This window comes from Orbilia oligospora (assembly GCF_000225545.1).
Source record: "Orbilia oligospora ATCC 24927 unplaced genomic scaffold scaffold00076, whole genome shotgun sequence".
NCBI classification, from domain to species: Eukaryota; Fungi; Ascomycota; class Orbiliomycetes; order Orbiliales; family Orbiliaceae; genus Orbilia; species Orbilia oligospora.
The window spans coordinates 262,967-285,173 of record NW_011645633.1 but is presented as its reverse complement, the minus strand read 5'-3'; the positions used below and the strand labels follow the sequence as shown (position 1 = coordinate 285,173).

The 22,207-nt window shown below is 45.3% G+C and overlaps 4 protein-coding genes across 4 annotated transcripts; 3 read left to right on the top strand and 1 right to left on the bottom strand.

Annotated features, from left to right (window-relative positions):
* Positions 1-6,291: 6,291 nt before the first annotated feature.
* Positions 6,292-6,860, top strand: AOL_s00076g64 (uncharacterized protein; the record flags this gene model as incomplete). Its single annotated transcript, XM_011122617.1, has 3 exons — positions 6,292-6,405; positions 6,474-6,707; positions 6,792-6,860. The coding sequence occupies 3 exons, from the start codon at positions 6,292-6,294 to the stop codon at positions 6,858-6,860; spliced, it is 417 nt and encodes a 138-aa protein (XP_011120919.1).
* An 809-nt stretch (positions 6,861-7,669) lies between these two features.
* Positions 7,670-8,239, top strand: AOL_s00076g63 (uncharacterized protein; the record flags this gene model as incomplete). Its single annotated transcript, XM_011122616.1, has 1 exon — positions 7,670-8,239. The coding sequence occupies one exon, from the start codon at positions 7,670-7,672 to the stop codon at positions 8,237-8,239; it is 570 nt and encodes a 189-aa protein (XP_011120918.1).
* A 2,447-nt stretch (positions 8,240-10,686) lies between these two features.
* AOL_s00076g62 (uncharacterized protein) lies at positions 10,687-13,520 on the bottom strand (the record flags this gene model as incomplete). The annotated part of the gene is made up of 3 exons (XM_011122615.1): positions 10,687-11,705; positions 11,846-12,475; positions 12,539-13,520. 3 exons carry the CDS (start codon positions 13,518-13,520, stop codon positions 10,687-10,689), a joined length of 2,631 nt encoding a protein of 876 aa, XP_011120917.1.
* A 3,836-nt stretch (positions 13,521-17,356) lies between these two features.
* AOL_s00076g61 (uncharacterized protein) lies at positions 17,357-17,846 on the top strand (the record flags this gene model as incomplete). Its single annotated transcript, XM_011122614.1, has 2 exons — positions 17,357-17,702; positions 17,824-17,846. 2 exons carry the CDS (start codon positions 17,357-17,359, stop codon positions 17,844-17,846), a joined length of 369 nt encoding a protein of 122 aa, XP_011120916.1.
* Between the last annotated feature and the right edge of the window lie 4,361 nt (positions 17,847-22,207).

Here is a 22,207-nt window from a genome sequence, read left to right as displayed (position 1 = left end):
CGAGGGCCTAGAAGGGCCTGTGGGTCCGAATTGCAGGATTCTGGAGGACTTAAGAGTTTTTGATGCGGTTAGTCGGGGGAACTGTGTGCTGTAAGTCCCGAATGAGATCTAAACTCCATCTTCTAAACTGACAAAAACGCATTTTCTTAACTGTGTGATGCTATCTCCAGGCTTTCGGAGAGTCTAACTCAGCCATTACCGTCTTAATGCCGTGTTTTTGAGTAAATATGGCGCTCTTTCTTCAGGAGTTAAGGATCTAAAGATTATGTTAAGAGTTAAGGCCTTTTGGAGGAGGATATTCACGCCGAAAATTTTGTGAACCTTTGGGGCAATTTAATATCCGTTCATTCGGGTTATTTCTGTGACCGGTTTATTGCCGGAGTCACTGTCTCTAGTTGTTAACGTTATGTCGAAAATTATGCTCCCATTCATGTATCACAGCTTTGCGAGATCGATTGTTTTGAAACAAGTTCCGAAGCGCGATAATGGTTAAACTCAATACCGAGGCCGACAAGGCCTCAACCTATAGGTATCGAGGTTCAATGGAATTCAAAATAGTATCCTAGCTCTACGATTGCACTAGACGTAGATTTCTGTAGATTCATGCACATATTACGGTGTAGTATCCTCTCAAAGTGCGCATCCTGATGAGAGATAGGTTCATTTGTCTAGAGGCCTCAGAAAAGGCGAAATCATACACCATGGCGCTCTAGCTATACCACATAGAATTCCACTCTAAGGCCGCTTGGAGATGCGAGACGGATTTAATCATGAAAGAACTTCCAATCACCCGCAAGCCTATATCCGAAGCAACTTATATCTACAAAAGCTCCAAATTATCAATTTCTCTCAATTTCTATCCTACTATTTTCTAGATTCAACCGTATCTCCAGACATTCCTGAGCTAACTGCAGATGAATTCGCCAGAATACCCGGCCCGACCGCTCGGTTTATCCGAGTACCGAATTCCAACGGTTGCCAGTGATACAGTCCTAGCTTTTCACGCAAAGACCGAAAATTACACCGAAGAACGCACTTCTATCTCCGCTACCGTATACCAGTGTTGAATTGAATGTCGTCACGGCTTGATTCCTCTGCATATACTCCGTATACATAGTCGGAATTAATAGTCTCGTGGGTCTAGGCCCAGGATATTGTCGTAGATATCATTTTGAGACGAACTCCCTGGTACCGATGGACTTAATAATCGGACAAATATACGATTGAGCGTTCCAACTATATCCAGCAGTTCGGCAGCAACGGCGGACTTTCCTCAGACTCGGGACGTCTGGATGCCTTAACTTAAGGCCAATATTCCAGCAGTCGAAATGCAACAAGGGCATCTGCGTTGCGACCAAGGTCCAATCGGTTGTTCAATGCAAGGATCGATAGCGCGGAGGGCAAATAGGTATCGCACATGCTATTACATAACGTAAGCTAATCCGTTATTAGGCAGGGCATAGGAGCATGGATTTGTATCGATATGCTACATGGTCTAGGCGGGGGGTAACAACTCTTGCGCCATCAAGGGCGATAACAGTCACAAAGGGATACAGGCGTTAACATCTATAGACCCATCTACGATTAGACTAGTCTAGTTACCTACGTTATAATATATACGGGACATCCACACAGAGTAGTCGAGATTAGTGAAGCTAGACGTCAAATGTGTACATGGAATTCTAGGAACAACTTACTCACACACACACGAGCATTTTAACAACTTTCTCCCATTTACCCGTTAAACGCCGGGGACAATTTTTCCCTTCGAGAGGATTCGGTTTGGGGATTGGCACTAGGACTTTTGAAATCCTAACCGATACATGAGGCAGCTACTGTTATACTTGGCCGTCGGTAGATTCATGAACTTGTAAGTTTTGAACCGAAAGAACTTTGAATGTTTCCAAATTTAAACTCCGCAGAACGCCATCTTACTAGGTTCAAGCCTGTCGAAATCCCTTCCAGGCAATGACAAGTCACCGATCGATCGATCCCGCTCTATTGCCATGGACATGGCCTCGTCCAGACCCATGTATCTATCTACATCAAAGGTTATTAAGGCTATACAGCTATACAGCTCGATGTAAAGTAGACGTTGGATACTAAAAAGCCCGAAAATTTGTAATTGAATCCTAGTATACTAGTAGCAGTGCTGGAATTAAGGGCATTCCTGCCGAGCATAGATGTTGGAGTTTTATATGTGGCGTCAAAGTACTGGCTGGCCTCAACAGTCGATGCTATAAATAAATACTGATCATCTTGACTAGTGAACACCTCGAAAGTGTTGGCCCCGAGGTTCTAGATCCCCAGCATCGAACATCTACAGGGATGGGTTTCTTTTGACTATTCTTGCTCGATTTGGCCTAGACGGATCCAATCCACCAACAATGTTATGCACAACCGCTAAGATCATTGAAATCGTTGACCTGCGCATGCAGCTACGTCCACCAATCGCATAGGTTCAAGGAAGGCTTCGGCATTGATATATGGTTGCCGTTCATACGCAATTATATGCGGGCACATATACCATGGGTCCTGTCACGGAAACGGGATGGGAGAACGGGATGGAGTTGCATTGACGAACGCTTCTTGCATGAGTGAGGGGCTCATTTGCCTCCTTTACTCAGCGATCTCCTCTTTTATCTGTAGAATAACACGAGTCGAATGATCTGTAGTGGAAGAAGTGGCTGAATTCAAGCGATCTCAATTGTCCTGGGCCAATAATGCTCATGCAGGAAAATTCACCGCAGTTGAACCGTTAACCGCCAACGGGCATTCCTTAAGTGCCTCCAACCGCAGGACCCTAGGAAAGCTAAAGCATTGCTTACTAGTCGGTTAGTCTTTCCTATATTTTAGAAGATGAGGCAACTATAGCTCTTATTTGCAAAACTTGCTCCACAAAGTCAATCGGAAAGATAATATATGTACGTATCTGTGAGGTGAGTTCCTACTGTCGATCTAGCGGCAAATATACCCTCGTCGTCGACATACACCAGTTGCTGAACATATCAGATGTCTTTGATCAGCTTGTCTACAGCAGTCACGGGCACCCTGAAAATTCCAAGTTTGTGGCAGCTCCAAAGGATAATGCTCAATCGCAACTGCCTTGGCAACGGCTTAGACTTCAGAAATGACGGTTAAATTCTCGTGCGAAATGCATGAAACCTCCCGCCTTTACATGATACATAGGAACTTCAAATTTCCCAAAATGTCGGATGGCAGACGGAATACTCGCACGAAATATGTGTGAGCGAGTTACGTCTCAACCGGCATGATCGTATACACAGTAGTGCTATCTTTTCACCGAACCCTTGGGAAATGTATTCACCGTTCCCACAAGGACTCGGCCCGGATTCTTCGCTTATGCTATGCTATGCCGTGTACTCGGCAAGAAACCTTATGCATAGGTGGTGTCATGATGGGCTGTCGTCGGTAGCTCGGGGCGTCCATTTTATCACTTGTGGGCACGGCAGAACTTCGAGATTGCGTTGAAGTGGAGATACTGTCGTATACGTCAGTTTGGATCTGACTTGGCTATCGATTACCTCCAGACCTGTTCCCTGTAACCGACGGCTCGAACGCAAGGGATCTCTCAGTACAGCAAGACCTGCGCCCCTCCCTAACGCCGGTGCCGTTTTCCCTCAGACGAGCTGCTGCGTGGCTTTCCCTCCCTCTCTCTCTCTTTTTTTTTTTTTTTTTGCCAGTGCAGGATCCTAGGAAATTAATTAAGATTTAAGACCAGGAGCAGACAGCTGCAAGACTGGTATCTTTTTCTTGTGTAACCCCGAGATTTTTTCGAGATCTCGTTAAATATTTCCTGACGTGGTTCTGGTTTCAATCAATTAAAATGAGAATGCTCCTGCAGAAACAACAAAACAGCATGGAGGACCAAATCTCTTGGAATTCCCAGCCCACCGATCATGTGTGGGTCCGCTGTGGGCCCACCTCGCCAAAATGCGAGATCTAGGTTAGCGCGGTTCTTCCAGGTCTCAGCTTCAATCTCGCCTTGATCGTTCTGCTTTTGAAGAATCCACATCCCTGTACACTTCCCAGCCAGCTGGAATCTGGTATCATCTGCCCTCTTCCAACGGTTCTCACTTGTCGGCAGCTGCTTTTAGAGAAACATCGAGATCGAAATCTTGGGAATTCTATCATATGAGATAGGGAAATCTTTATTTGTAACAAAGCGGGAACAACTCAGAGCCCACACGTGGAGCTGGACCCTTGCTGAGGTCGAATGACTCGATGAAGTGTTCTGCTTACACAGCAGGTCGCAAATTTAACGAATGATTGGCCTTTCCAAATCTCGTTTCTTATTCCTCTTTTCTGACAAGCGCCGTGGTCTCGGTTTTTTGTTATCCCGCTCATAATCCTAATATGAACCTATTCAGCTTCGGAAATTCCGAGGCGGGATGCCTCAGTGTCAAAAAATATGTCCCAAACGAGCTATTTCAAAAAGATTGCTAGTCAACGGCCAATGCACATCAATTGGAGGCTGCATACGTATCAAACAGAAAGCTACTTAATTGAAGGAATCCAATTAATTGCTCCAAAACAACATCCAGGATCGAGTCTGAATACTATAATCGGGAAAACCTTTGGCGTTGCATAGCAAAGGTCTAGAGCAGTCTCCTGCAGTTGATAATATCTCACCCACGAATCCACTCTAACTAGTTAATTATTCAATTCACTTTTTTTTTTTAATCTTCCGTTCGATTCCCGAGAGACAAGACATCAGATCAGATGTGATCTGATCTCGTGTCTGGATCAACAAGCTAGGGACCTGGCGTCTCGTATTTCGCGGATCTTGAATGGTGAGAGCGTACGCCCGAACGCCTCGTTATCCACATTCCTGTATGCAGTAGCCAAGTATCGTGGAAAGAAACAAATCTCAGACATTTTTTCCACTCAAGATCTCAACCTACCTATCACATTGTTCAAGGCATCGTTTGCGGTTTTTGTGATACGTGCGCCCTTGCGAGCTTGCCAGATGGCGGTCGTTCTGGCTTACCCAATCAGTTGGCGCGTAACCCTTAAAGGACCTACTGTGCACAGAGTATACGTAGTCTGGGGCTTCTACCTAGTCGGTGCATGAGGGGCTTTTTGTGATACCTGAGACGGGCCATGGCATTGTGAAATGTGTCGGCATCCGCCGGCTCGACATAATAACGATATTCAACATGACGGATCAAAAACTTGAAATGTTGGATATTCTGCACATAGTCAACAAGGCGCCTTTTATATCAATAGGCATGTCCATGTATACGAGCCCTTGGAGAACTTCTAAATTTCACTGGTCAAAGTTGAATGTTTGATATCGCCGGCGGCAGTAATCCATATAAAACAAAAGTGGAGATAGTTGTGGAACTTGACCCTGCTCGAGGTACGAGCGTCTGCAGAGCCTTGGAAAAACCGCTCGCCTCTAAGGGTTTACGGTCCGTCTTAGTCTGAACCAAATCCAACATCGCCAGTCTGCTCTTCAACACAAGGCAGCGGCGGATTAATTTAACAGATTGAAATTTCCCTAAGTTCGATAGTTGAGTACTCTATATTTACATATTACCGTTGAAAAATACCATGAGTATTATAATATTACTGTAGGCCTGTAGAGCTTAAAACCAGTCACATAAGTAGATTACTAGAATATGTATTTGATAGCTGCGGAAAGTCGGCTTGTAAACAACGTTGCAATGCGCAATCGTACCGTGGACCCCAGTTTACCGGAAGTTAGTTGCATGGTTCCATTGAGTTGATGACAAGCTGCATAAGAAATTCTGCTCGATTTAAGCTTAAATCCTATATTGACATGAATATAGCCCTGAAAAAATACGATCAGTAATCGTAAATTAAAAATTTCAAGCTTTCTAGCGATGGGGGAAGTGAGGCCGGATTACATTATCACTTTACGGCAGGATATTTTCAAATTTGACAATATTTCTCAAGAAATCATAGACTAGGCCTCTGGTACCATGGTAGACAATAACGCAATTTCAAACAGTTTGATAAATTATAGGCTTGCAATTAGCTAGGATCGGTTTAACAGGACTTCTATTCCGAGGGAACTTCGGGATTGATGTATTGCTAGATCGATTCATGCATGAGCGGACTCAAAAATTCTTCAAATGTATTAATTCGTACGTACACATGTATATATGACCATGAACCCATATCTTGGGTAGACCTTGGTTAATATAATTCAACATTGGCAAAAAAGCTTATCGTTTAGACGGCTTCAGAATACATATACCTATCCTTATCAAAATTCGAATTCTTATAGACCCCAACGTCGATATGGTATCGGTCGAAACCACCTTGGCTGGGGCCTTAATGTTGAGTCTCGCACTCGCTCAGTCAACGACTACGACGAACACCCGTCCGTCCGATGTCCAGACTCTTTACGGTCTAGTAAGTCTTTCCCGTCTGCAATGTATAGGTTTACAAACCTAGAAGTTGTTAACAATACAAATAAATAGTGTGGAGGCCTAGCTGCATTCCCTACCCCATTCACCCGCACCTTATGTGAGGATGGGGCAACTTGTAACCGTCCCAATAGTTTCTATTGGCAATGCGTTCCTGCTCCTAGAACTACGCCTCCAACGACAACGACCTCGGAGTACGCCCCCAAGACTACCACCACTCCGGTCGTGACTACTACGACTTCTCGACTTCAATCAAGGTTTGGACAGTGCGGTGGGATTGCATGGCCAGTACGTGGTTGTATCCTTTTCATAAATGAGCTACGCAATAAATATATACATGGTTCTAACTAATTTAATCAATGATATATATAGGGCCCTCAAGCTTGTAGCTCTGGTCTCACGTGTTCAACAGCGAATGCTTACTTTGCCCAATGCTTGTAAATATTTCGTGGATCCTATAACGGAGCTACGGTACATAATTGTGCCTAGTCCTATGATACCCCGATCACATCATTGCATTCCGGAGTTTACATTATAGTCCGTCGCATGGCATCGTTATATCGGTCGAAGTTTGGCAGGTCCTTGGCATAGAAATTCTTTCGGGGTTCCATTTCAGATTGTGATAAGGTAGTCTTGGTAGTATAACCCGTCGGTATTATGCTTTAAACCAAAATATTTGTATCAAAAAGCGCAGGAGTGTATACTAGCGGCGGCGTTCGTTGCAGCCGCGGAAAAGGTGACAGTTGTGGAGTTGGCCGATGTGTGGCCCATTTCGTATAAAATATAGAGAAAGTTTGAAATACCTCCCAAATTGGCTCGAGACCGGCCTTGGGGACAAGATTAGCTCCAGACTATGAAGACCCGTCCAGGAACCTTTTAAAATACAGCTTCCTGGTACAATTCTAAAAGGCAGACTTGTGTTATCCGCCTGTGCTGCCTAGGATAGGCCTACTAATAAAAACTATCTTTACCTACCGAAAATATCTTATGATAGAGCGATGTAGAAAACTGTAGGAAGCTCGATACCTTCATGATGTAGATGATCAGATCTCGCGATGTAGGGAAAACCCTATATATATAAGGGCCTATGTTCCGTCAAGGTCAGTATTAGCCCTATCAATATCACCACGAGACTACTAGATTAAGTCTATAAACCTCGGATCTACACTGCTGAGGCCTCAAGCTTCTCTTCGATACATATATTTTGGAACAATCTTGTCGGGAAAGTTCCATTCAAGAGCCTCTTCAACATGAACCTCATCCAATCCTCTGCCCTGATTGTGGGGTTCATCCTTACCGCCGTATTCTCCCAGTCCGTTGCTGCTCAATTATTCCCAGACGGCGACTACTACTTTATATTCAACTGGCCATCATGGCCGGATCGATATCTCACCGGTAGCAGCAAAGACGTTTATGAACAATCTGGCATGGTCGATGTAACTTTCAAAGCCAGATCGTATAGCTGGGAGACTAGCCAACTTCAACGCTGGCGAATCAAAAACAGGAGCGACGGCACCGTCCACATCCAGAACGTTAAAACTACACGATACCTCGGATCCGGTCATAAATTCAATTGTACCGTTGCCCTTACCGATAAGACCAACTGTGCCACCTCTCTGCTTAGCACTGGCGAAACATTTAAATTTGTTGAACATTATTGGAGGAAAGGACGTTACCACCTTCAAATGACTGGATATGGCGGAAATCTTTGGCAACCTGTTTTAGGGCCTGCAGGGCCCTATAACAAACCCTTGGAGATTGCGGTCATGACACACAGTGCTTACAGTCGTGATCTGTTTTTTCAAATCACGAAGGCTTAAAGTTTGGGTGGAATGGAGAGGTGATACACCATGGTACCAGCTAGGTTGTTCAGGGCAGTTGCGAATCGAATGTACATATTTTTTCAGATAGTTAGTGGGGGGTTAGAAAGGAAATTGTTCAATCGACGATTGCGTTCCTCAAATCAACCGTGTTTTGATATCATATGATCGGTATCATATATCATAGATGTCGCTTGAGTTCTGGAGCTCGAGCTAGGTTGGCCCCATACTGTAGATGACAAATCTCGACTCATGCACAAAATGGTTGATCGGCATTCTCAAAAAAAAAAGGGAGTTCGTGACACAGCCGAGAACCTTTATGATTAAAGATATATTCCACAGGGTTTTCCATTTCGGGCGGCGCCCCACACCAAGATTGTATGATTTGCTTGGGGGGGAAAACCATGGCCGGAAATATTTTGGCTTCATATAGATCGATATAATTGGCATGATCTAAAAGTGGATCTCTCTCTCGTTCGGAAAAAAAAAGTCTAAAAAAGAAAAGCCAAGACGAACTACCGAAGTCTAGTTTGTCTGCATACATCTACATAAGACCTCGTCGAAGTCCAACAGGCCGTTACATAGTATATATGTATGAATGTATGTATGCGCAGGGTCGCAGTCTATGTTGGGATTGCATGGCCAGGAATGTTCAAAAAACAATGGGGCTCGATCCAAGGCCGATTTCAACGCTACTATTGAAGAAAAAGCCTGCATCCTAGGCGTTTTATTGGCTCGCAACATAGCTTGGCTTACCTGTATATATGTATATGCTCTGCAAGTATGTAAGTACGATAACTGTAGATACAGCAAGAGCAGAGGTACTTCCGTCTCCATGGGTCGGAATTGGTCGTAAGAATGTCTCCGATAGGCTTAATTTGTACCCCTCTCTTCGCTCCACCCTTTTTTCCAATTGGAAAAGAAAAGAAAAAGTCTATCTGTGCATGTACGACTAGTAATGCAAAGTCCTTCTAATTCTTCCGTAACAAGACCACCCTCGCATATACCGTACATGATGCTAAGGCACAAGGGATGGGAGAGAGAAAAACGTGGCAATATTTGTGGGAGTACAAAGTTTGAAGAAAAAAAGAAGCAAGAGAGGCCGAGGACAGGAGCGCATATGAAAAGAAAACAGGCGTTAATGTTGTATATACGCCGAGAAACGCAAAAAAAAAAGTGCCATTATGAATGGTATCACGGGATTGGAGGGGTTTCTTGCCGACTGCATATGATCGCCGGCATTGCATTGATTCACGACACATACTTAGTCAGGCAATCTCTGTAAGGAAAAACAAAAGACATGCATAAGATGCATGTTTTCGCTTTCGAAGTTTTTCTCAAAATGTACTTCTGCCTAAATCCTGGAGAATATTCAAGGTAGGATACTTTTCACTTGCATCTTAGGTAGACGTCTTCATCGTTCATTTTCCAGATTCGAGGAATGGAATGTGATGTGGATCGAAACATCGAAAAATAAAGAGCTGGTAGTTAGAGGGCATCGGTTCCCCTTCTCTGCTATACAAGGCACAGTTCCATATGAATAAACTGGAAAATCCTAAAGCTCGAATAAAAGGGACCTTAGCCGCGCCGGACAGACTACTAGTAGGAGTAGACCTCGAGAGTGGATCCCAATGCAGGGCTTCGTTAAAGGGATATGGGTTTCTTGAAGATCGACTCGTCTCCACCCGATTCTAGATTCCGCTGAAATTGCGAGGCTCGGTTACTTGGCGAATTAAAGAATCAAAGCTAACGGAACTATGATCCGGTTAAACGTTAAGCAGAGTGATTTCACACAAGAATTTGAATGGTTTTAGATTCGACAGGAAATTCGAAAGCGGAAAAAAAAAGATCGTTTCTCGAAAGGAGAAGCCGGGGGCTCAATTTTGAAGTCTTGTGTTAATCAAAAGACAAATAACACCCATCTACCCTAGCTAAGATATTGAGGATGTACAAATACATCATTAGAAGTGAACGGGCTTGTTTCAAGAGAAGAGCTCAAAGGAGAAGGGGGAGAAAAAAAAAAAAAAAAAAAAACGCCTTTCCAGCCAATAGAAAGAATTATCCCGCTTTATAGAAATGGCAAAAAATAGCTAAAGAAAAGGGGATCAAGGAAAACGCCGGATATATCTTTGCAGTAAACGCAATCATGATACCTGATGCTGAAGATAAAATAAAGAAAGGGAAGTGAGGTATATGCAGAAACTTTTTATGTCTGAGCAGATCCTTACTCAAAGTACTCCCACAAAAAGAAGAAACATGGAAATATAGAAGGATTAAACGTAAAGCAACCAATATGCCCGTACGGGGACCTTCCAAAAAACAAAAAAACAAAAAAAAAAAACAGAATAGAAGAAACAAAATCGTTACGAGGTTCGTGGCTGTGACTTTGTACAGATGGGTTGGTCGTGTCGGAGGTATTCGAAATGTTGTGTAGAAATATTGTTCTACTACATGGTCGCCGCAGTTGTTGAGTAGCCGTGTTTGAAATTGTCAAGAATAAGCTGTTCCAGACCTTCAATCGTATATGGCTTTTTCAAAAATCCTTGCATTCCAACCCTAGTGATATCCCTATGAGCATCGGGACTAGCGTCTGCGCTGACGGCCAAAACTGTAAGCTTCTTTGACCCGTTGGCGTATTCTGGGAGAGCAAATATCTTCTCTGTAGCCTCGATACCATTCATTTTAGGCATCCATAGATCCATAAGAATGAGCTCGATGGGCCGCCCAAAGCTAGTGGCTGCTGCCATGGCGGCCACGGCATCTTCCCCATCTTCTGCTTCAATTATGTCGGCGAAGCCGAGATTCCTAAGCATCTTAGTGATGAGGTTGCGATTGATGTTGTTGTCCTCGACAACGAGAATACGGAGTGGAATCTTTTTGCCAAGATCCTTGTCGAAGCGGCCCTTCTTGCTGGATTTCCTGGCATGAATGCCGTTGACTGGTTGACGGAAAGTTAGGGATTGTTTACGCGGGCGATAAGGAACTGATTCTTCTTCGATAGCTCCGTTGGTCATAGCATGGGGCCCCGATCCATTCCGAGTATGTGTCGTCAAAACAGGAGAAGAGACTTCGGTTGAGCTAGTTGTAGGCCGTGGGAAGTCCGGAGAAGCCAATCCTTGCATTAAAGAATACCTGTCGATGGGTTTCCTCGCCGCGATCGCTGGTGAGCCTGACCTTCCATGCTTTGGGTCCTTACCCATCTCAATCGGCAATACAATACGAAATTCCGAACCGGTGTTTTCGCCTTCTGTAACAGTATTGACGAGAGTGATGTCGCCCCCAAGTCGAGCAGCTAGCCTTTTCGCGACAAATAAACCAAGTCCAACCCCATCAAAGGCTCGAGTAAGGCTGTTATCCTGTCTGCGCCACATTCTGAAAATATGAGGAACAAACTCTGGTCGAATGCCCGGTCCGGTGTCTGTGACCTTGAACTGAACGCACTTAGAATCTTGAGAGACGGTAGCGACTAGCTTGACATCACCCTTAGGTGTGAATTGACGGCATTATGAAGAACGGCGTACAGTGTTTTCTCGAGAGTAAGTTTGTCGACTACAACTAAGTCAGCCGTTACATGCTCGCTAAAGCTGATATTTATTGCCCACTTACTAATGAGCATCGGTGGAACGAACTCGACCGACCAATCGATCTTCAAGGTTCCCGATCTCCTTGTCGCCGTCACAACCTCTCCGAATTGATTAGGTACGACCTGGACCTTTTCTGGTCTGCCGCCGCTTTTTAAGGCGACCTGCAACATCCCAGAGATGAATTCAATCAAATTGAGCCTCCTGTGGTTGAGGGTGACTTGACCAGAGGCTTCCTGGTGAATAGTATGCGTACCAGATGGGGTTTGTCCGGTGGGTGGGAGAGGCAAGACGCTTCCCGGCCGGTTCAACGACGTATCAATTTCCCTTTTTGAAAGCTCTTCGGGTGGAAGACTGTTTGCTCTGCTGCCGCGTAGGCGATAAGTACGGCGCTTGCTGTTTTCTGCTGGTGGTGTTTTGGAGCGGCCAGGTGGAAGCGGAGCCGGTGGGCCGGCGTTATCATTGCCATCGCTCCGCTTCCGTTTTTTTGGATTTACTAAAGAATCTGCTACGTATGTTGCATTTACCTTTGCTAGAAGAGCTGTGGGGAGAGGGTCCGGACGAGGCAGAGCCGGTGGGTCTAGAGCGATGTCTGAATTTAGATCTAACGCATGAACCATGTTGTCTGCGGCGTCAACTACCCGTTGTGCGCTGTCTACAAGTTGGATGTTACATTAGCAATCATAAATGAGTCTAGACCGTCGCCAAGTATTCTTACCTTGGCAATTCTCGATATTTTTCCTCATATCATAGACAAATTGGCGTAGAAGGATCGGTGTTGGTTCATCATCTAGAGAATCCAACGAAGCAAGCATCACGTCCAACATGCCTACGACACCTTGCAAAGGTGTCCGTAATTCATGTGACAGATTTCTTGCTGCCGGCCGTATTGTTTGCTGGGGAGACACATCTTCGTGGAGAACAACATTGCCCATAAACGGATTCCAGGGTTTTGTGCCCGGGGCTATTGTATCTGATGGGTTTCCTGGCTTTTCCAGAATTCGCCAAGTAACTAGATCTTCGAGAGACTTCATGAAGAGCTCAAGGACTGCCCAACTCAGCCCAGGCCTGTTATCTAAACCCCATTTCGACCACATCATGCCGATGTGGCCGTAGCATTTACCTTCTGTGAAAAGCGGTATTGCTAGGTACGCTTCAGCTGGAATTGGCAGAGAGGCGCCGTTCGGGTTATCGGGAAACAGACTCTGTAGATTATCTGGAATTACAAGGACTTTATCGTGCTTCATGTGTGCGCATGGACACTTGTAGCCCTTATATTGGATGTCGTTGTAGAGTGCGTCCTTACCGTCGTGATTCCGCACGTAGTAAGCGAGGCCCATAAGACAGGATCCTTCCTCGCCAAGCGGTGGGTATTCGACTGCACTCTTTGCATCGCCCTTTAATACTCTTTTGGCTACAAATGTGTACTGCGACCCTGTAATGTCCGCCATACCAGTCATAAGGGTTTTCCAAAATTCCTGGCCTTGTAGGGTATAGAGTTTTAACTTTAGGACGCTGATTAAATGCCTTGCTTTCATTTCATCCTTTGGATAATGTTTATTCATCATCTCGAGAAATCCAGGCTGGCCAGAGTGTATTATGGATTTATTATCGCAGGAGGGTATGCATATGGAAGGGCCCAAAGCATCCTCCAGCTGGATACTATCGATATCCATCGCTGAAGTTCGAGGCCCATTCATCTTGGAATGTTGTGTCGAACAAAATAGCAAAGAGTAACGGGTAAAGAATATGGCGATCCAAACGATACGCCCGATGAGCTAAGAAGCTCGTGTTTGGGTGAGAAATCGGTTTTCGGTTAATCAAAGTAATTTTGTCCCAAGGGAAAGAGGTGATCTCGCGTGGAATTTATTTTAGGGAGCACGGACGTAAACTTGTCGACGGTCGGCTCCAAGCAGATTGTAGACAAAAACGTGTGAACAGGGAATATTCCGGCAAAGTCAAAAACGTGGCAGCGGCGTGGCCTGGATTGTGAGACCGGAAGGTATTTCTTTTCTTTGTCGTCCTGCAATATAGGAGATAGAAAATGGTGGGATGGGAAGTTGCAGTTGAATGGCTCGTCGTACAAGCTGGCCTCCTGGTATATATTGACAATGTTTCTGAAGGATTATTTGGGTAAGTGCTCCGGTTGTTTCAAAGCCTTCTTGTGTAAAGGCAACCGGATCCTTGGGATCTGGCTAGTCGAGATCTGGCTGGACAGTACGAAATCCGGTAGGCCTAGTTTGAAATTGAAAGTTTGTGAGAGGTTGAAGGCTAGAATTGAATCCCTCGAATTGTTGGATAATTGGAAGGACAAAGAACGAGGAGGCGAAGAGGGTATTTGCGAAGGGGGGGGGGTTTCTAGAAAAGTTGCACAACTGCTACCAAGATTATATGTGAGCAATGAAAACTATTTCTGGGACCAGTAGACAAAAGAGTCCTAGAGCGATCAGTAACTGATAGACAAGATGTTATGCAACTGGATCTCGCCATAAAAAAAAAGAAATAAAGGAAAAAGAACAAATCACCTGTCGAATGCGACAGCGATTGCGACTGAGGCAGACCCCAAAGGCGAACAAATGGGCGGAGGGGCGGACGACATGCATATGACGGCGCTCCCCGCATACACACGCACGAGACAAGAGCCCGACGGGAAGCCAGGAAAGGGATACAGACAGATCTAGTGGAACACGAACATACCTCGAGTGAGGGTTTGATATATGACTGCTATAGAACAAGAGGGTCCAGAACTTGGAACAGACATACAGTCTCTTTTTTTTGTTGCAACGTTGGTGGCTTCTTGTGGGACGTCAACAGTCTATGGCAAGTCCGAGCGATTTATGCGGACAGGCGTGAAGAGATATAAGAATGATAGCGTAGCGGGAAGCCAGGGCGCAAAATTGGAAGAATAAGAAGCTGAGACAGAAATATCGTGGCAGGACTCGCGTGGCCGCCTCCGCCGCCTTAGGGTACCGAAGATTGGAGGGGGTCAATGTCGTCTAAAGTTCCCACAATGCAAAACGTCGGATTTGACTGAAATGGACTGGACTGGTGGAGGGATGGAGGCTGAGAAAAAAAAAATGCGGGTGTATGTATAATGTATAATGTAATGTATGTATGGATGTATGTATGTATGCGAAGGCTGTATCGAAAATGTCAAAAGTTGGGGATGACAGGTACCCGTCGTTATCATCAGAGACGTCTGCCTTCCGCCTTTCTTTCGATCTTTCGATCTTTCCTTTCCTTTCCTTTCCTTTCCTTTCTTTTTCTTTCCTTTTCTTTCCTTTTCTTTCCTTTTCTTTCCTTTTCTTTCCTTTTCTTTCCTTTTCTTTCCTTTTCTTTCCTTTCTCCTCCTAGACTTCGGCGGAGGAAAAAGATGAGATGGATGGAAATTGTATACGGAGAAGACGAGTGGGCAAGCTGAGAAAATGCTTTCTAACCTCACACTAGCAGAGACGAAGGGAGGGAGGGAGAGGGAGGGAGAAAAGATCCTGTGGCTTCGTTACTCTCAACTATTCTAGCGGCCTGGTCATACTATCACACTCTCTGGCCACCCCCAGTACCGTTGGCCCAGGCGGTCCTCCAAACAGCTCTTTGTTTTTATTTCGTTTTTTTGTAACTGTGAGAGAGAGTACAGAAGTACAAGTTGGTCGACGAATTCTGCAAAGTTTGGCACTTCGTGTCACCACGAAGAAATTCTAGCTCAGAGTCCAAGAAAGGGGGACGAGAAGAAAGACCGGTGGGTGAGAGCTAGCAAAGAGCAAGAGTCAGTAGAAAGGGAGTGTGGTTGTAGATGCGGATGCGGGAGCGTGTGAATCGATATGGTCTCGGCGTAAACGTAAAATTCAGAGGATCCGAATGGCTAGTCAGGAAGTCAAGGGATATCAAGATTGGATACTGGCGGATCGATATATCGTATACGATGAATTCAAGTCGATGAATAGATAATGTATATGTATATACTATATATTATATCGACGGGTATCGATAGATCAATGACCGATCAATAGAATATAATATCACCACCAAGTACCAACGTATATACGTATGTATGTACTCGGTACAAAGTATAATAATAATAACAATACTCCCAAACTCGAGTTCCCTGCGGTCGTAACTGTAACTTGTAGGTTGTAGGTTGTAATCGTGGTTGTAATTGCAATTCTAATTGTGGTTGTGGTTGTATTTGTGGTTCGGACGAATGATGTATGTTTGTATGTCAGTTATTAACGTTCTGGTCCCGTCGCCACTGTCTAACTTCTTTTTTCTCCTGGTTGCTTGGAGGCTAGGCTGTTCGATTGTTCCAACGGCGAATGCTGGTCTCTTTCTTCTTGCCCCCCAGCCAGAAGAAGAAAAACAAGGAATAGGAAGAATAAAACGAAATAAAATAAAAGAACCGTGTTATGTTATTGATGTTATCGATTGGATGTCGGGCGGGATCCGGGCAGTCCTATGCAATGACAGCGGCGTGATCGATGTCTTTTTCCCCTCGAAGACGTATGTACGCCCAAAGGACGATGTGAAGTTAAAGATGTAATGTTTTGGACTCGGCCTCGGACCTGGAATTGAATCGCTCAGAAGAACAATTATTAATGCTAGCAAAAAGGCGGGTCCGGTGGTTATAACGCTAGTTAAGTTAAGAAGCAGCAGCTGCACGTATGTACGCACGCACACGCACGAACGACCGGGCCTCTGCCTCTTTTTACCTGCTTCCTCACTCACTCACTCACACAGAGCGGTGCAGTGCTGCTGCTTATCCAGACCAGGGCAGGGCCCACGTTAACTATTAGCTGGGCTGGCTCTGTTGCAAAAGGGAAAAAAAGAAAAGGAAAAAGAAAAACATGCGAAAAGAACCGCCGCCGTTTGAACAGGAACTAGAACTGCAGTTAACTGGAACTGGAACTGGAACTGGAACTGGAACGATCGCGAGGCTGATGCTGGGGGGTGGGAGGCATGCAAAAACGTGGAGCAACTGATCTTGAACTTGAAACTTGGGAAACAGTCGACAGGCAGGCGTAGGCACCAGGCTCGACTTCCAGTGAATCGATCGACTAAGGGTCACCGTTCGCTCTTGATTTTTACTTTACTTTTACTTTTGCGCCCTTTACTTTTACTTTACTCCCTTCCTGTCATTTCGGCCGGCCTAAAACTAAACGAACGAACTAACCTAAGCAGCAGCTAACGCAACTCAACTAGCGAAGAGGGTGGAAAATAGGAAGGGGAAGGGGAAGAAAACTGTCCGAAAGTATGTACGAAGGAAGGATAGGTAGCTCGACCAGAGGTCGTACGTGAACCTGAGGACAAGACAGAACTGAGTTCCCCTTCCCGCAGCCAATAACAGAAGCCTGCGCCTGGCTCGACCGCCCTGTGAGAAAAGTTGGGGCTCCACAAAGAAGAAATCGAAATCGAAATCGGGTGCTGGCAAGGATGACCCTTCTGAGCAATGTCCTCGCCAGTCTCCTTGGGCGGAAGTGAGGGGTCCCTTAGCTCTCCCACAAACCGATGCTGCCAACAAGAAGGGAGAAGGTGGCGTTCAAACATGCGTCCAAGCAGGAATGCAATACTATTATTGATGGACCATGCTACCTCTGGCATCCATCCTCTCTTTGGTGCAAGAGAGAGGGCTACAACGCCTAGTGAAAGCGAAAGAAATGGGAAACACCAAGCAAGACGGTCAGAGTCAGAGATAGTAGTAGTTACAGTGGATACGTATGTTAGAGCGGTACAAAGGGATGGGCAGACGACCCAAGGAAACGGGCACCAGTACAACGGGTCTTCCGAAGGCCTGCGGCTCCCTTTCTTAGGAGAACCCGACAAAGCAGGCAGACAGGACAACGAGACCCCACATTTCAGCTTGGTCGAATACACTACTAGTACTCCGTACGGTATGTACCCGTGTATTCAAAGAGGCCTAACGACTGCCAACTTGCAACTGACCATTTCACAAAAATGCAATTTTGATTTTGTCGAAATAGCGAACACTCTTTTTTGCTCATTATTGCGAAGAGACACCAGGTCGGCTTAGATAATCCTTATTTAATATTGCCTGCAGCAGCGGTTGCTTCCTAACTGACTCTTCTTGACTCGAGATGGGAGACTCATTCGGGAATTGATGGGAGTGAGGGGAGCAGGTGTGGGCAATGGGCGCGTCTAGAACTCTTGGAAGCATCAGATGCCCTGGTCGATTGCAGAAAGAGGTGGTCCGATTTTTCCTAGACTGACCAATCAGCGACCCCCTTTCAGCAACTTTACTGGGGACAGGTATCTGCTACAGGTTGTGCTTCAAATTATATTATCGTCTCGAGCTTGCTGTTCATTTTCGTACTGCGGACGGCACCGTCTTCTGGCAAAGACCGTCGACATCCGGGACGTTAGATCATGCATTACACTACAAGCCTGTCATCATTCGTTCAGCTTGAAATTCAACGGTGTGCAGCGCAATCTTTAAATTTGAACTCATACAGGCTTTTGGCTTTCGGGCAGGGTTTGTGAACAGGGTTCTAGGCCAAGCCCACACAATTCGTGAATTTAATCACCCAATTACGCTTTTTGGCCCTCACTCTTCAATTTCAACCGCGATCTGATCAATTTGAACGCCTCCGCCCATTTCCTATATACAGAGTAACATCGCGAATCTGGGTCAGTCGAGCAGGCGAGAAAAAGAAGGCTTGTCCGGGGCATTTTGTCCGTGCTGTCATGTCCCACAAGATATAAATTCGGACACGTTTTTTTCCCCTGGATGCCGGGAGTCTGACCACCCGGCAAGCAGAACAAAGAAGAAATCACAGAAACAAATTGAAAATTACCCCTTTCGGTTCTGGGATACGTTGCTCTTGATTCATGAAAATCGAGTTAATTTGGCTTTGCTTCTTGCAGCGGTCAACTGCGAAGAAAACGCCTCATTTCTGCTGCACGCCAACTGCAACGGCTGAATTTCGACCCGCGGGCGCTATATTGTCGATACACTTCGAGTGATTTGCGGCGTGGGAGGCGTTCCTGCCGAACTATTCTGCACGAGATAAATATCTTCAATCAGCGCTGAAGAATGGTGTTTCAAATTTCAACAATCTGTGAGAGCCTCAATTGCGATATTTTGTGTATAGGCTGAGCGCCTACTTTTGATTCAACCCCTTCCAATTCAAATTTGCGAAAACGGATCTTCCCACATGCTACTACTTTTTGATAGATCTCCATAGTCCAGAACAGTCGGTGGTGGGTGTTGGTGTTTAACTTTCCCCTGCAAATTCCACAACCTGTAAATGCCACTCATTCAAATTCATTCGAAACTCTAATAAGATGCCCAACGTTCGTGTTCGAATCGACTCTTGAGATTACATCGATTGATCCTGTGACCGTGCCATTCGAGCTTTCCTACTGTGTTCTCCATGGGAAGACCCTGTATCCGCATGTATGAGATCATTGGACATGAAAGAAAACTCCTACAGGGCCTAAGAGTATCTACCTGCACGTTCTTGCATGCAAAAGATACATACATACATACACTACACACACATGTACATACATACGTATGTATGTACCTCAAGGATAAACTTGAACGGTCGACACGGTCTAGACGCATCTTTTTCTGCCAAAATAGGGCGAATGAATACGAAGGGAAACTCTGTCTCTCGGGCAGACATCTTTTTTATCCCAGCCTGTCAGTAGCCACACACTTGGGTAAAAAAAAACTGGTTAATTCTAACCGGGCCATGCAAGGCAATGGGATCGTACGACACCCGCAGGCCAAGCAAGAGCAATCTCACGGACCCTATAGTAAGGACGGATATATCATGATCAAAAATGGAATCTCCGGTCAACTGGTATCCACTGAATTCGTCTTTACTTGCCATTGAAGCTAGACCCACTCTCGATACAGGGCAGGATTTCTCGAGGCCGTTCCCAAAACGTGTTCGGATGGACAACAAGGACCCTTGCTTCACTGTCCTGAAAGGCTCCTCCACGTCTTCGAGGCTGAACTCCACATCCCAAAACGATCAGTGGAGCGCGTAAACTTGCGTGAACTCGCTGGTCCTTTATGATTGAGATTGCGAAGGGTCAAGAAGAGCCGTGATCGACTTTGTCCGTTTGTCCAAAAGAGGAGGAAGCTCAGAGTGGGCCGTTTCCTTCTCTCGGTTCCAGATAATGGTTGCCAGACATCGACGGGATGCCAGCCAATATTTTTTAACCAGTCACACGCGAATTCCTTCCCCCAACGACTCCTAATAATATCTCTTGTCCGGCCCCACCAGCCCATTTCCCATGTGACTTTCTTGGAAAATGCGAACTATTGAATGAAATCTGTGACCCCAATTGCCTCACTGCTGTATCACGGTCTGGAAGAGCCCACCTTAACCGTGCTCCTGCCTGCAAACTCGGAGATTACAGCCAGGAACGTGAGATCAGACCACAACCAACAATATATCTCCGCATTGAGGCATTTTATCTCCTTGTAAGATCTATCACACACTCTCTCGATCGCGATAGTCGACTCCCTCTTCTCCTCTCCCGTGTAGAGTGATATCACATTCGCTTATACCGACAGTACATATACATGTACGTACCTGTACCTGGCCTATGAATTGTCGATCTGTTATGAATTGAGTATTAATTTTCCCACTTCACATTCTACTTTTATTCGTCCCATATACAGAGGCCCCTTCACGACTCATGTCATTTATGAGACGGACATCTGCGGGGGATCTTTGATATCTCAGGCTGTTTGTATTGCCGCATCGCCGCTTTTGACTATGTGTAATAGTGACCAACCACTATCAACTTTGACTTCAGCTCTTGGACTCTACAGCGCAGCTCTTAACCATCAACGGATGCACCGATGGTGCAAGATATCCCCAGGCTTCGTTTATCTCTCGTTATCCCTCTTCAATAGGAGTAGCTAGTATTCCCTGCCAAACGCCACCTCTCGGAATTCTTACCTCTATTTCTGTATGCACCGGCTAGCGGCTATCTATCAAATTAGGCAGCCCCATTAACTTCGTCTGGTTGGTTGGAAAGCTTTTCCTCTGCCCATGCTTTCCTTTTCCATTTCGATTCCCTCTCTTTTTTGCTCCCTTTCAGCAGATGAAGACAGGTAGGCTGGTCCCTGTATTTGCATGGTGGTTAATAGACCAAGCTATAGGTAGGGATTATTTGATGTGGTGGGAAATGTGATATAATATTACAAATATATATATTGTAACTTCTCGTACGGGACCAGACCTCAGCTCTCTCTTTTTTTTTTTTTTGACATCTCACTTTTTTGGGAGCCATCTCCTTTCAAGCCGTTTGTTTGCATGCATTAAGTAACTACTGCATAATACTTCCGGAGGATATACTCCGGTGAAATGGAAAAGCGGATATTGGAATCGATAGGAGGCTTTGATTGAATTTTGAAAGGGAAACGATTTGATACCTTGACAGCCTACCGGAATGTAGCAGTTGCCTCATAAATGTGGCGGTGTCAGCGTTTAACAAGATGTGAGATACGGACATTCGTTCTGGATGGATTCGAGGCTGTTGTTTTTCTGCGGCATGCGCAATGCAATGCTTTGTTTGAATGATGCACATGAATATATCATTTTGGACATAAGTATGAGATAGACAAAGGAACATACCAGCCAAAAGAAAGTCTCAAATGATTGACATAACCTTTGATTTAGATACTCTGCATAATGATGTGAGCAGTAAGATTTGTCTTTCAACGGCGAGTTTGCGCAAACTGTTGGATTTTGCACCTAGCAACGCAAATGTGACCGAATCGATGCCTGCATCATGCACGATAGCCTCATAATATATATAAGTAATTATATAACATGACCTTTTGAATAATCGATACTATCTCGTGCAACTCCTTCTCGTCCGCCATGTTTGCTTGATGCCGCGCGTGGGTAGATAACAAAGCAGAAATGAAAAGATTAGTCTAGCACAAGACCTGCAGAAGCCAGAATGGTCAGGCAGATGGGAACATAGGGACCACCCAACATGCGGAAGGGACATATGATCATATACATTTGTTATTATGCAACCTAACTAGCTGTGCTAGTCCCTAGCGCCGTCATGCGGGTAGTTGCAAAACTTTTTGATTGTGAATATTGCCGGGTGCGGTACTTTTACGGGTTCTCCTTAATGGACATGCGCAGGCTGCATTGCGCCTCTAGCTCTGTGCTTTAGGGGGGTAACCTAAATGATGTTTGGTGTTGATCATACATGTACAAACATTCCAACTAGACTGATTTGTATAACGTTGACCGCCTAGACGGGTTTCCACCTGGACGGGGTTTGAACCGTGATGATCCGGCAGTACCATACTGCGCCCTGGACGCTGTTGGGTATATACTAATTCAATTGTCGAAGTTATGATGGTCAATTAAGATTCTATGCTCGCAGATCGATT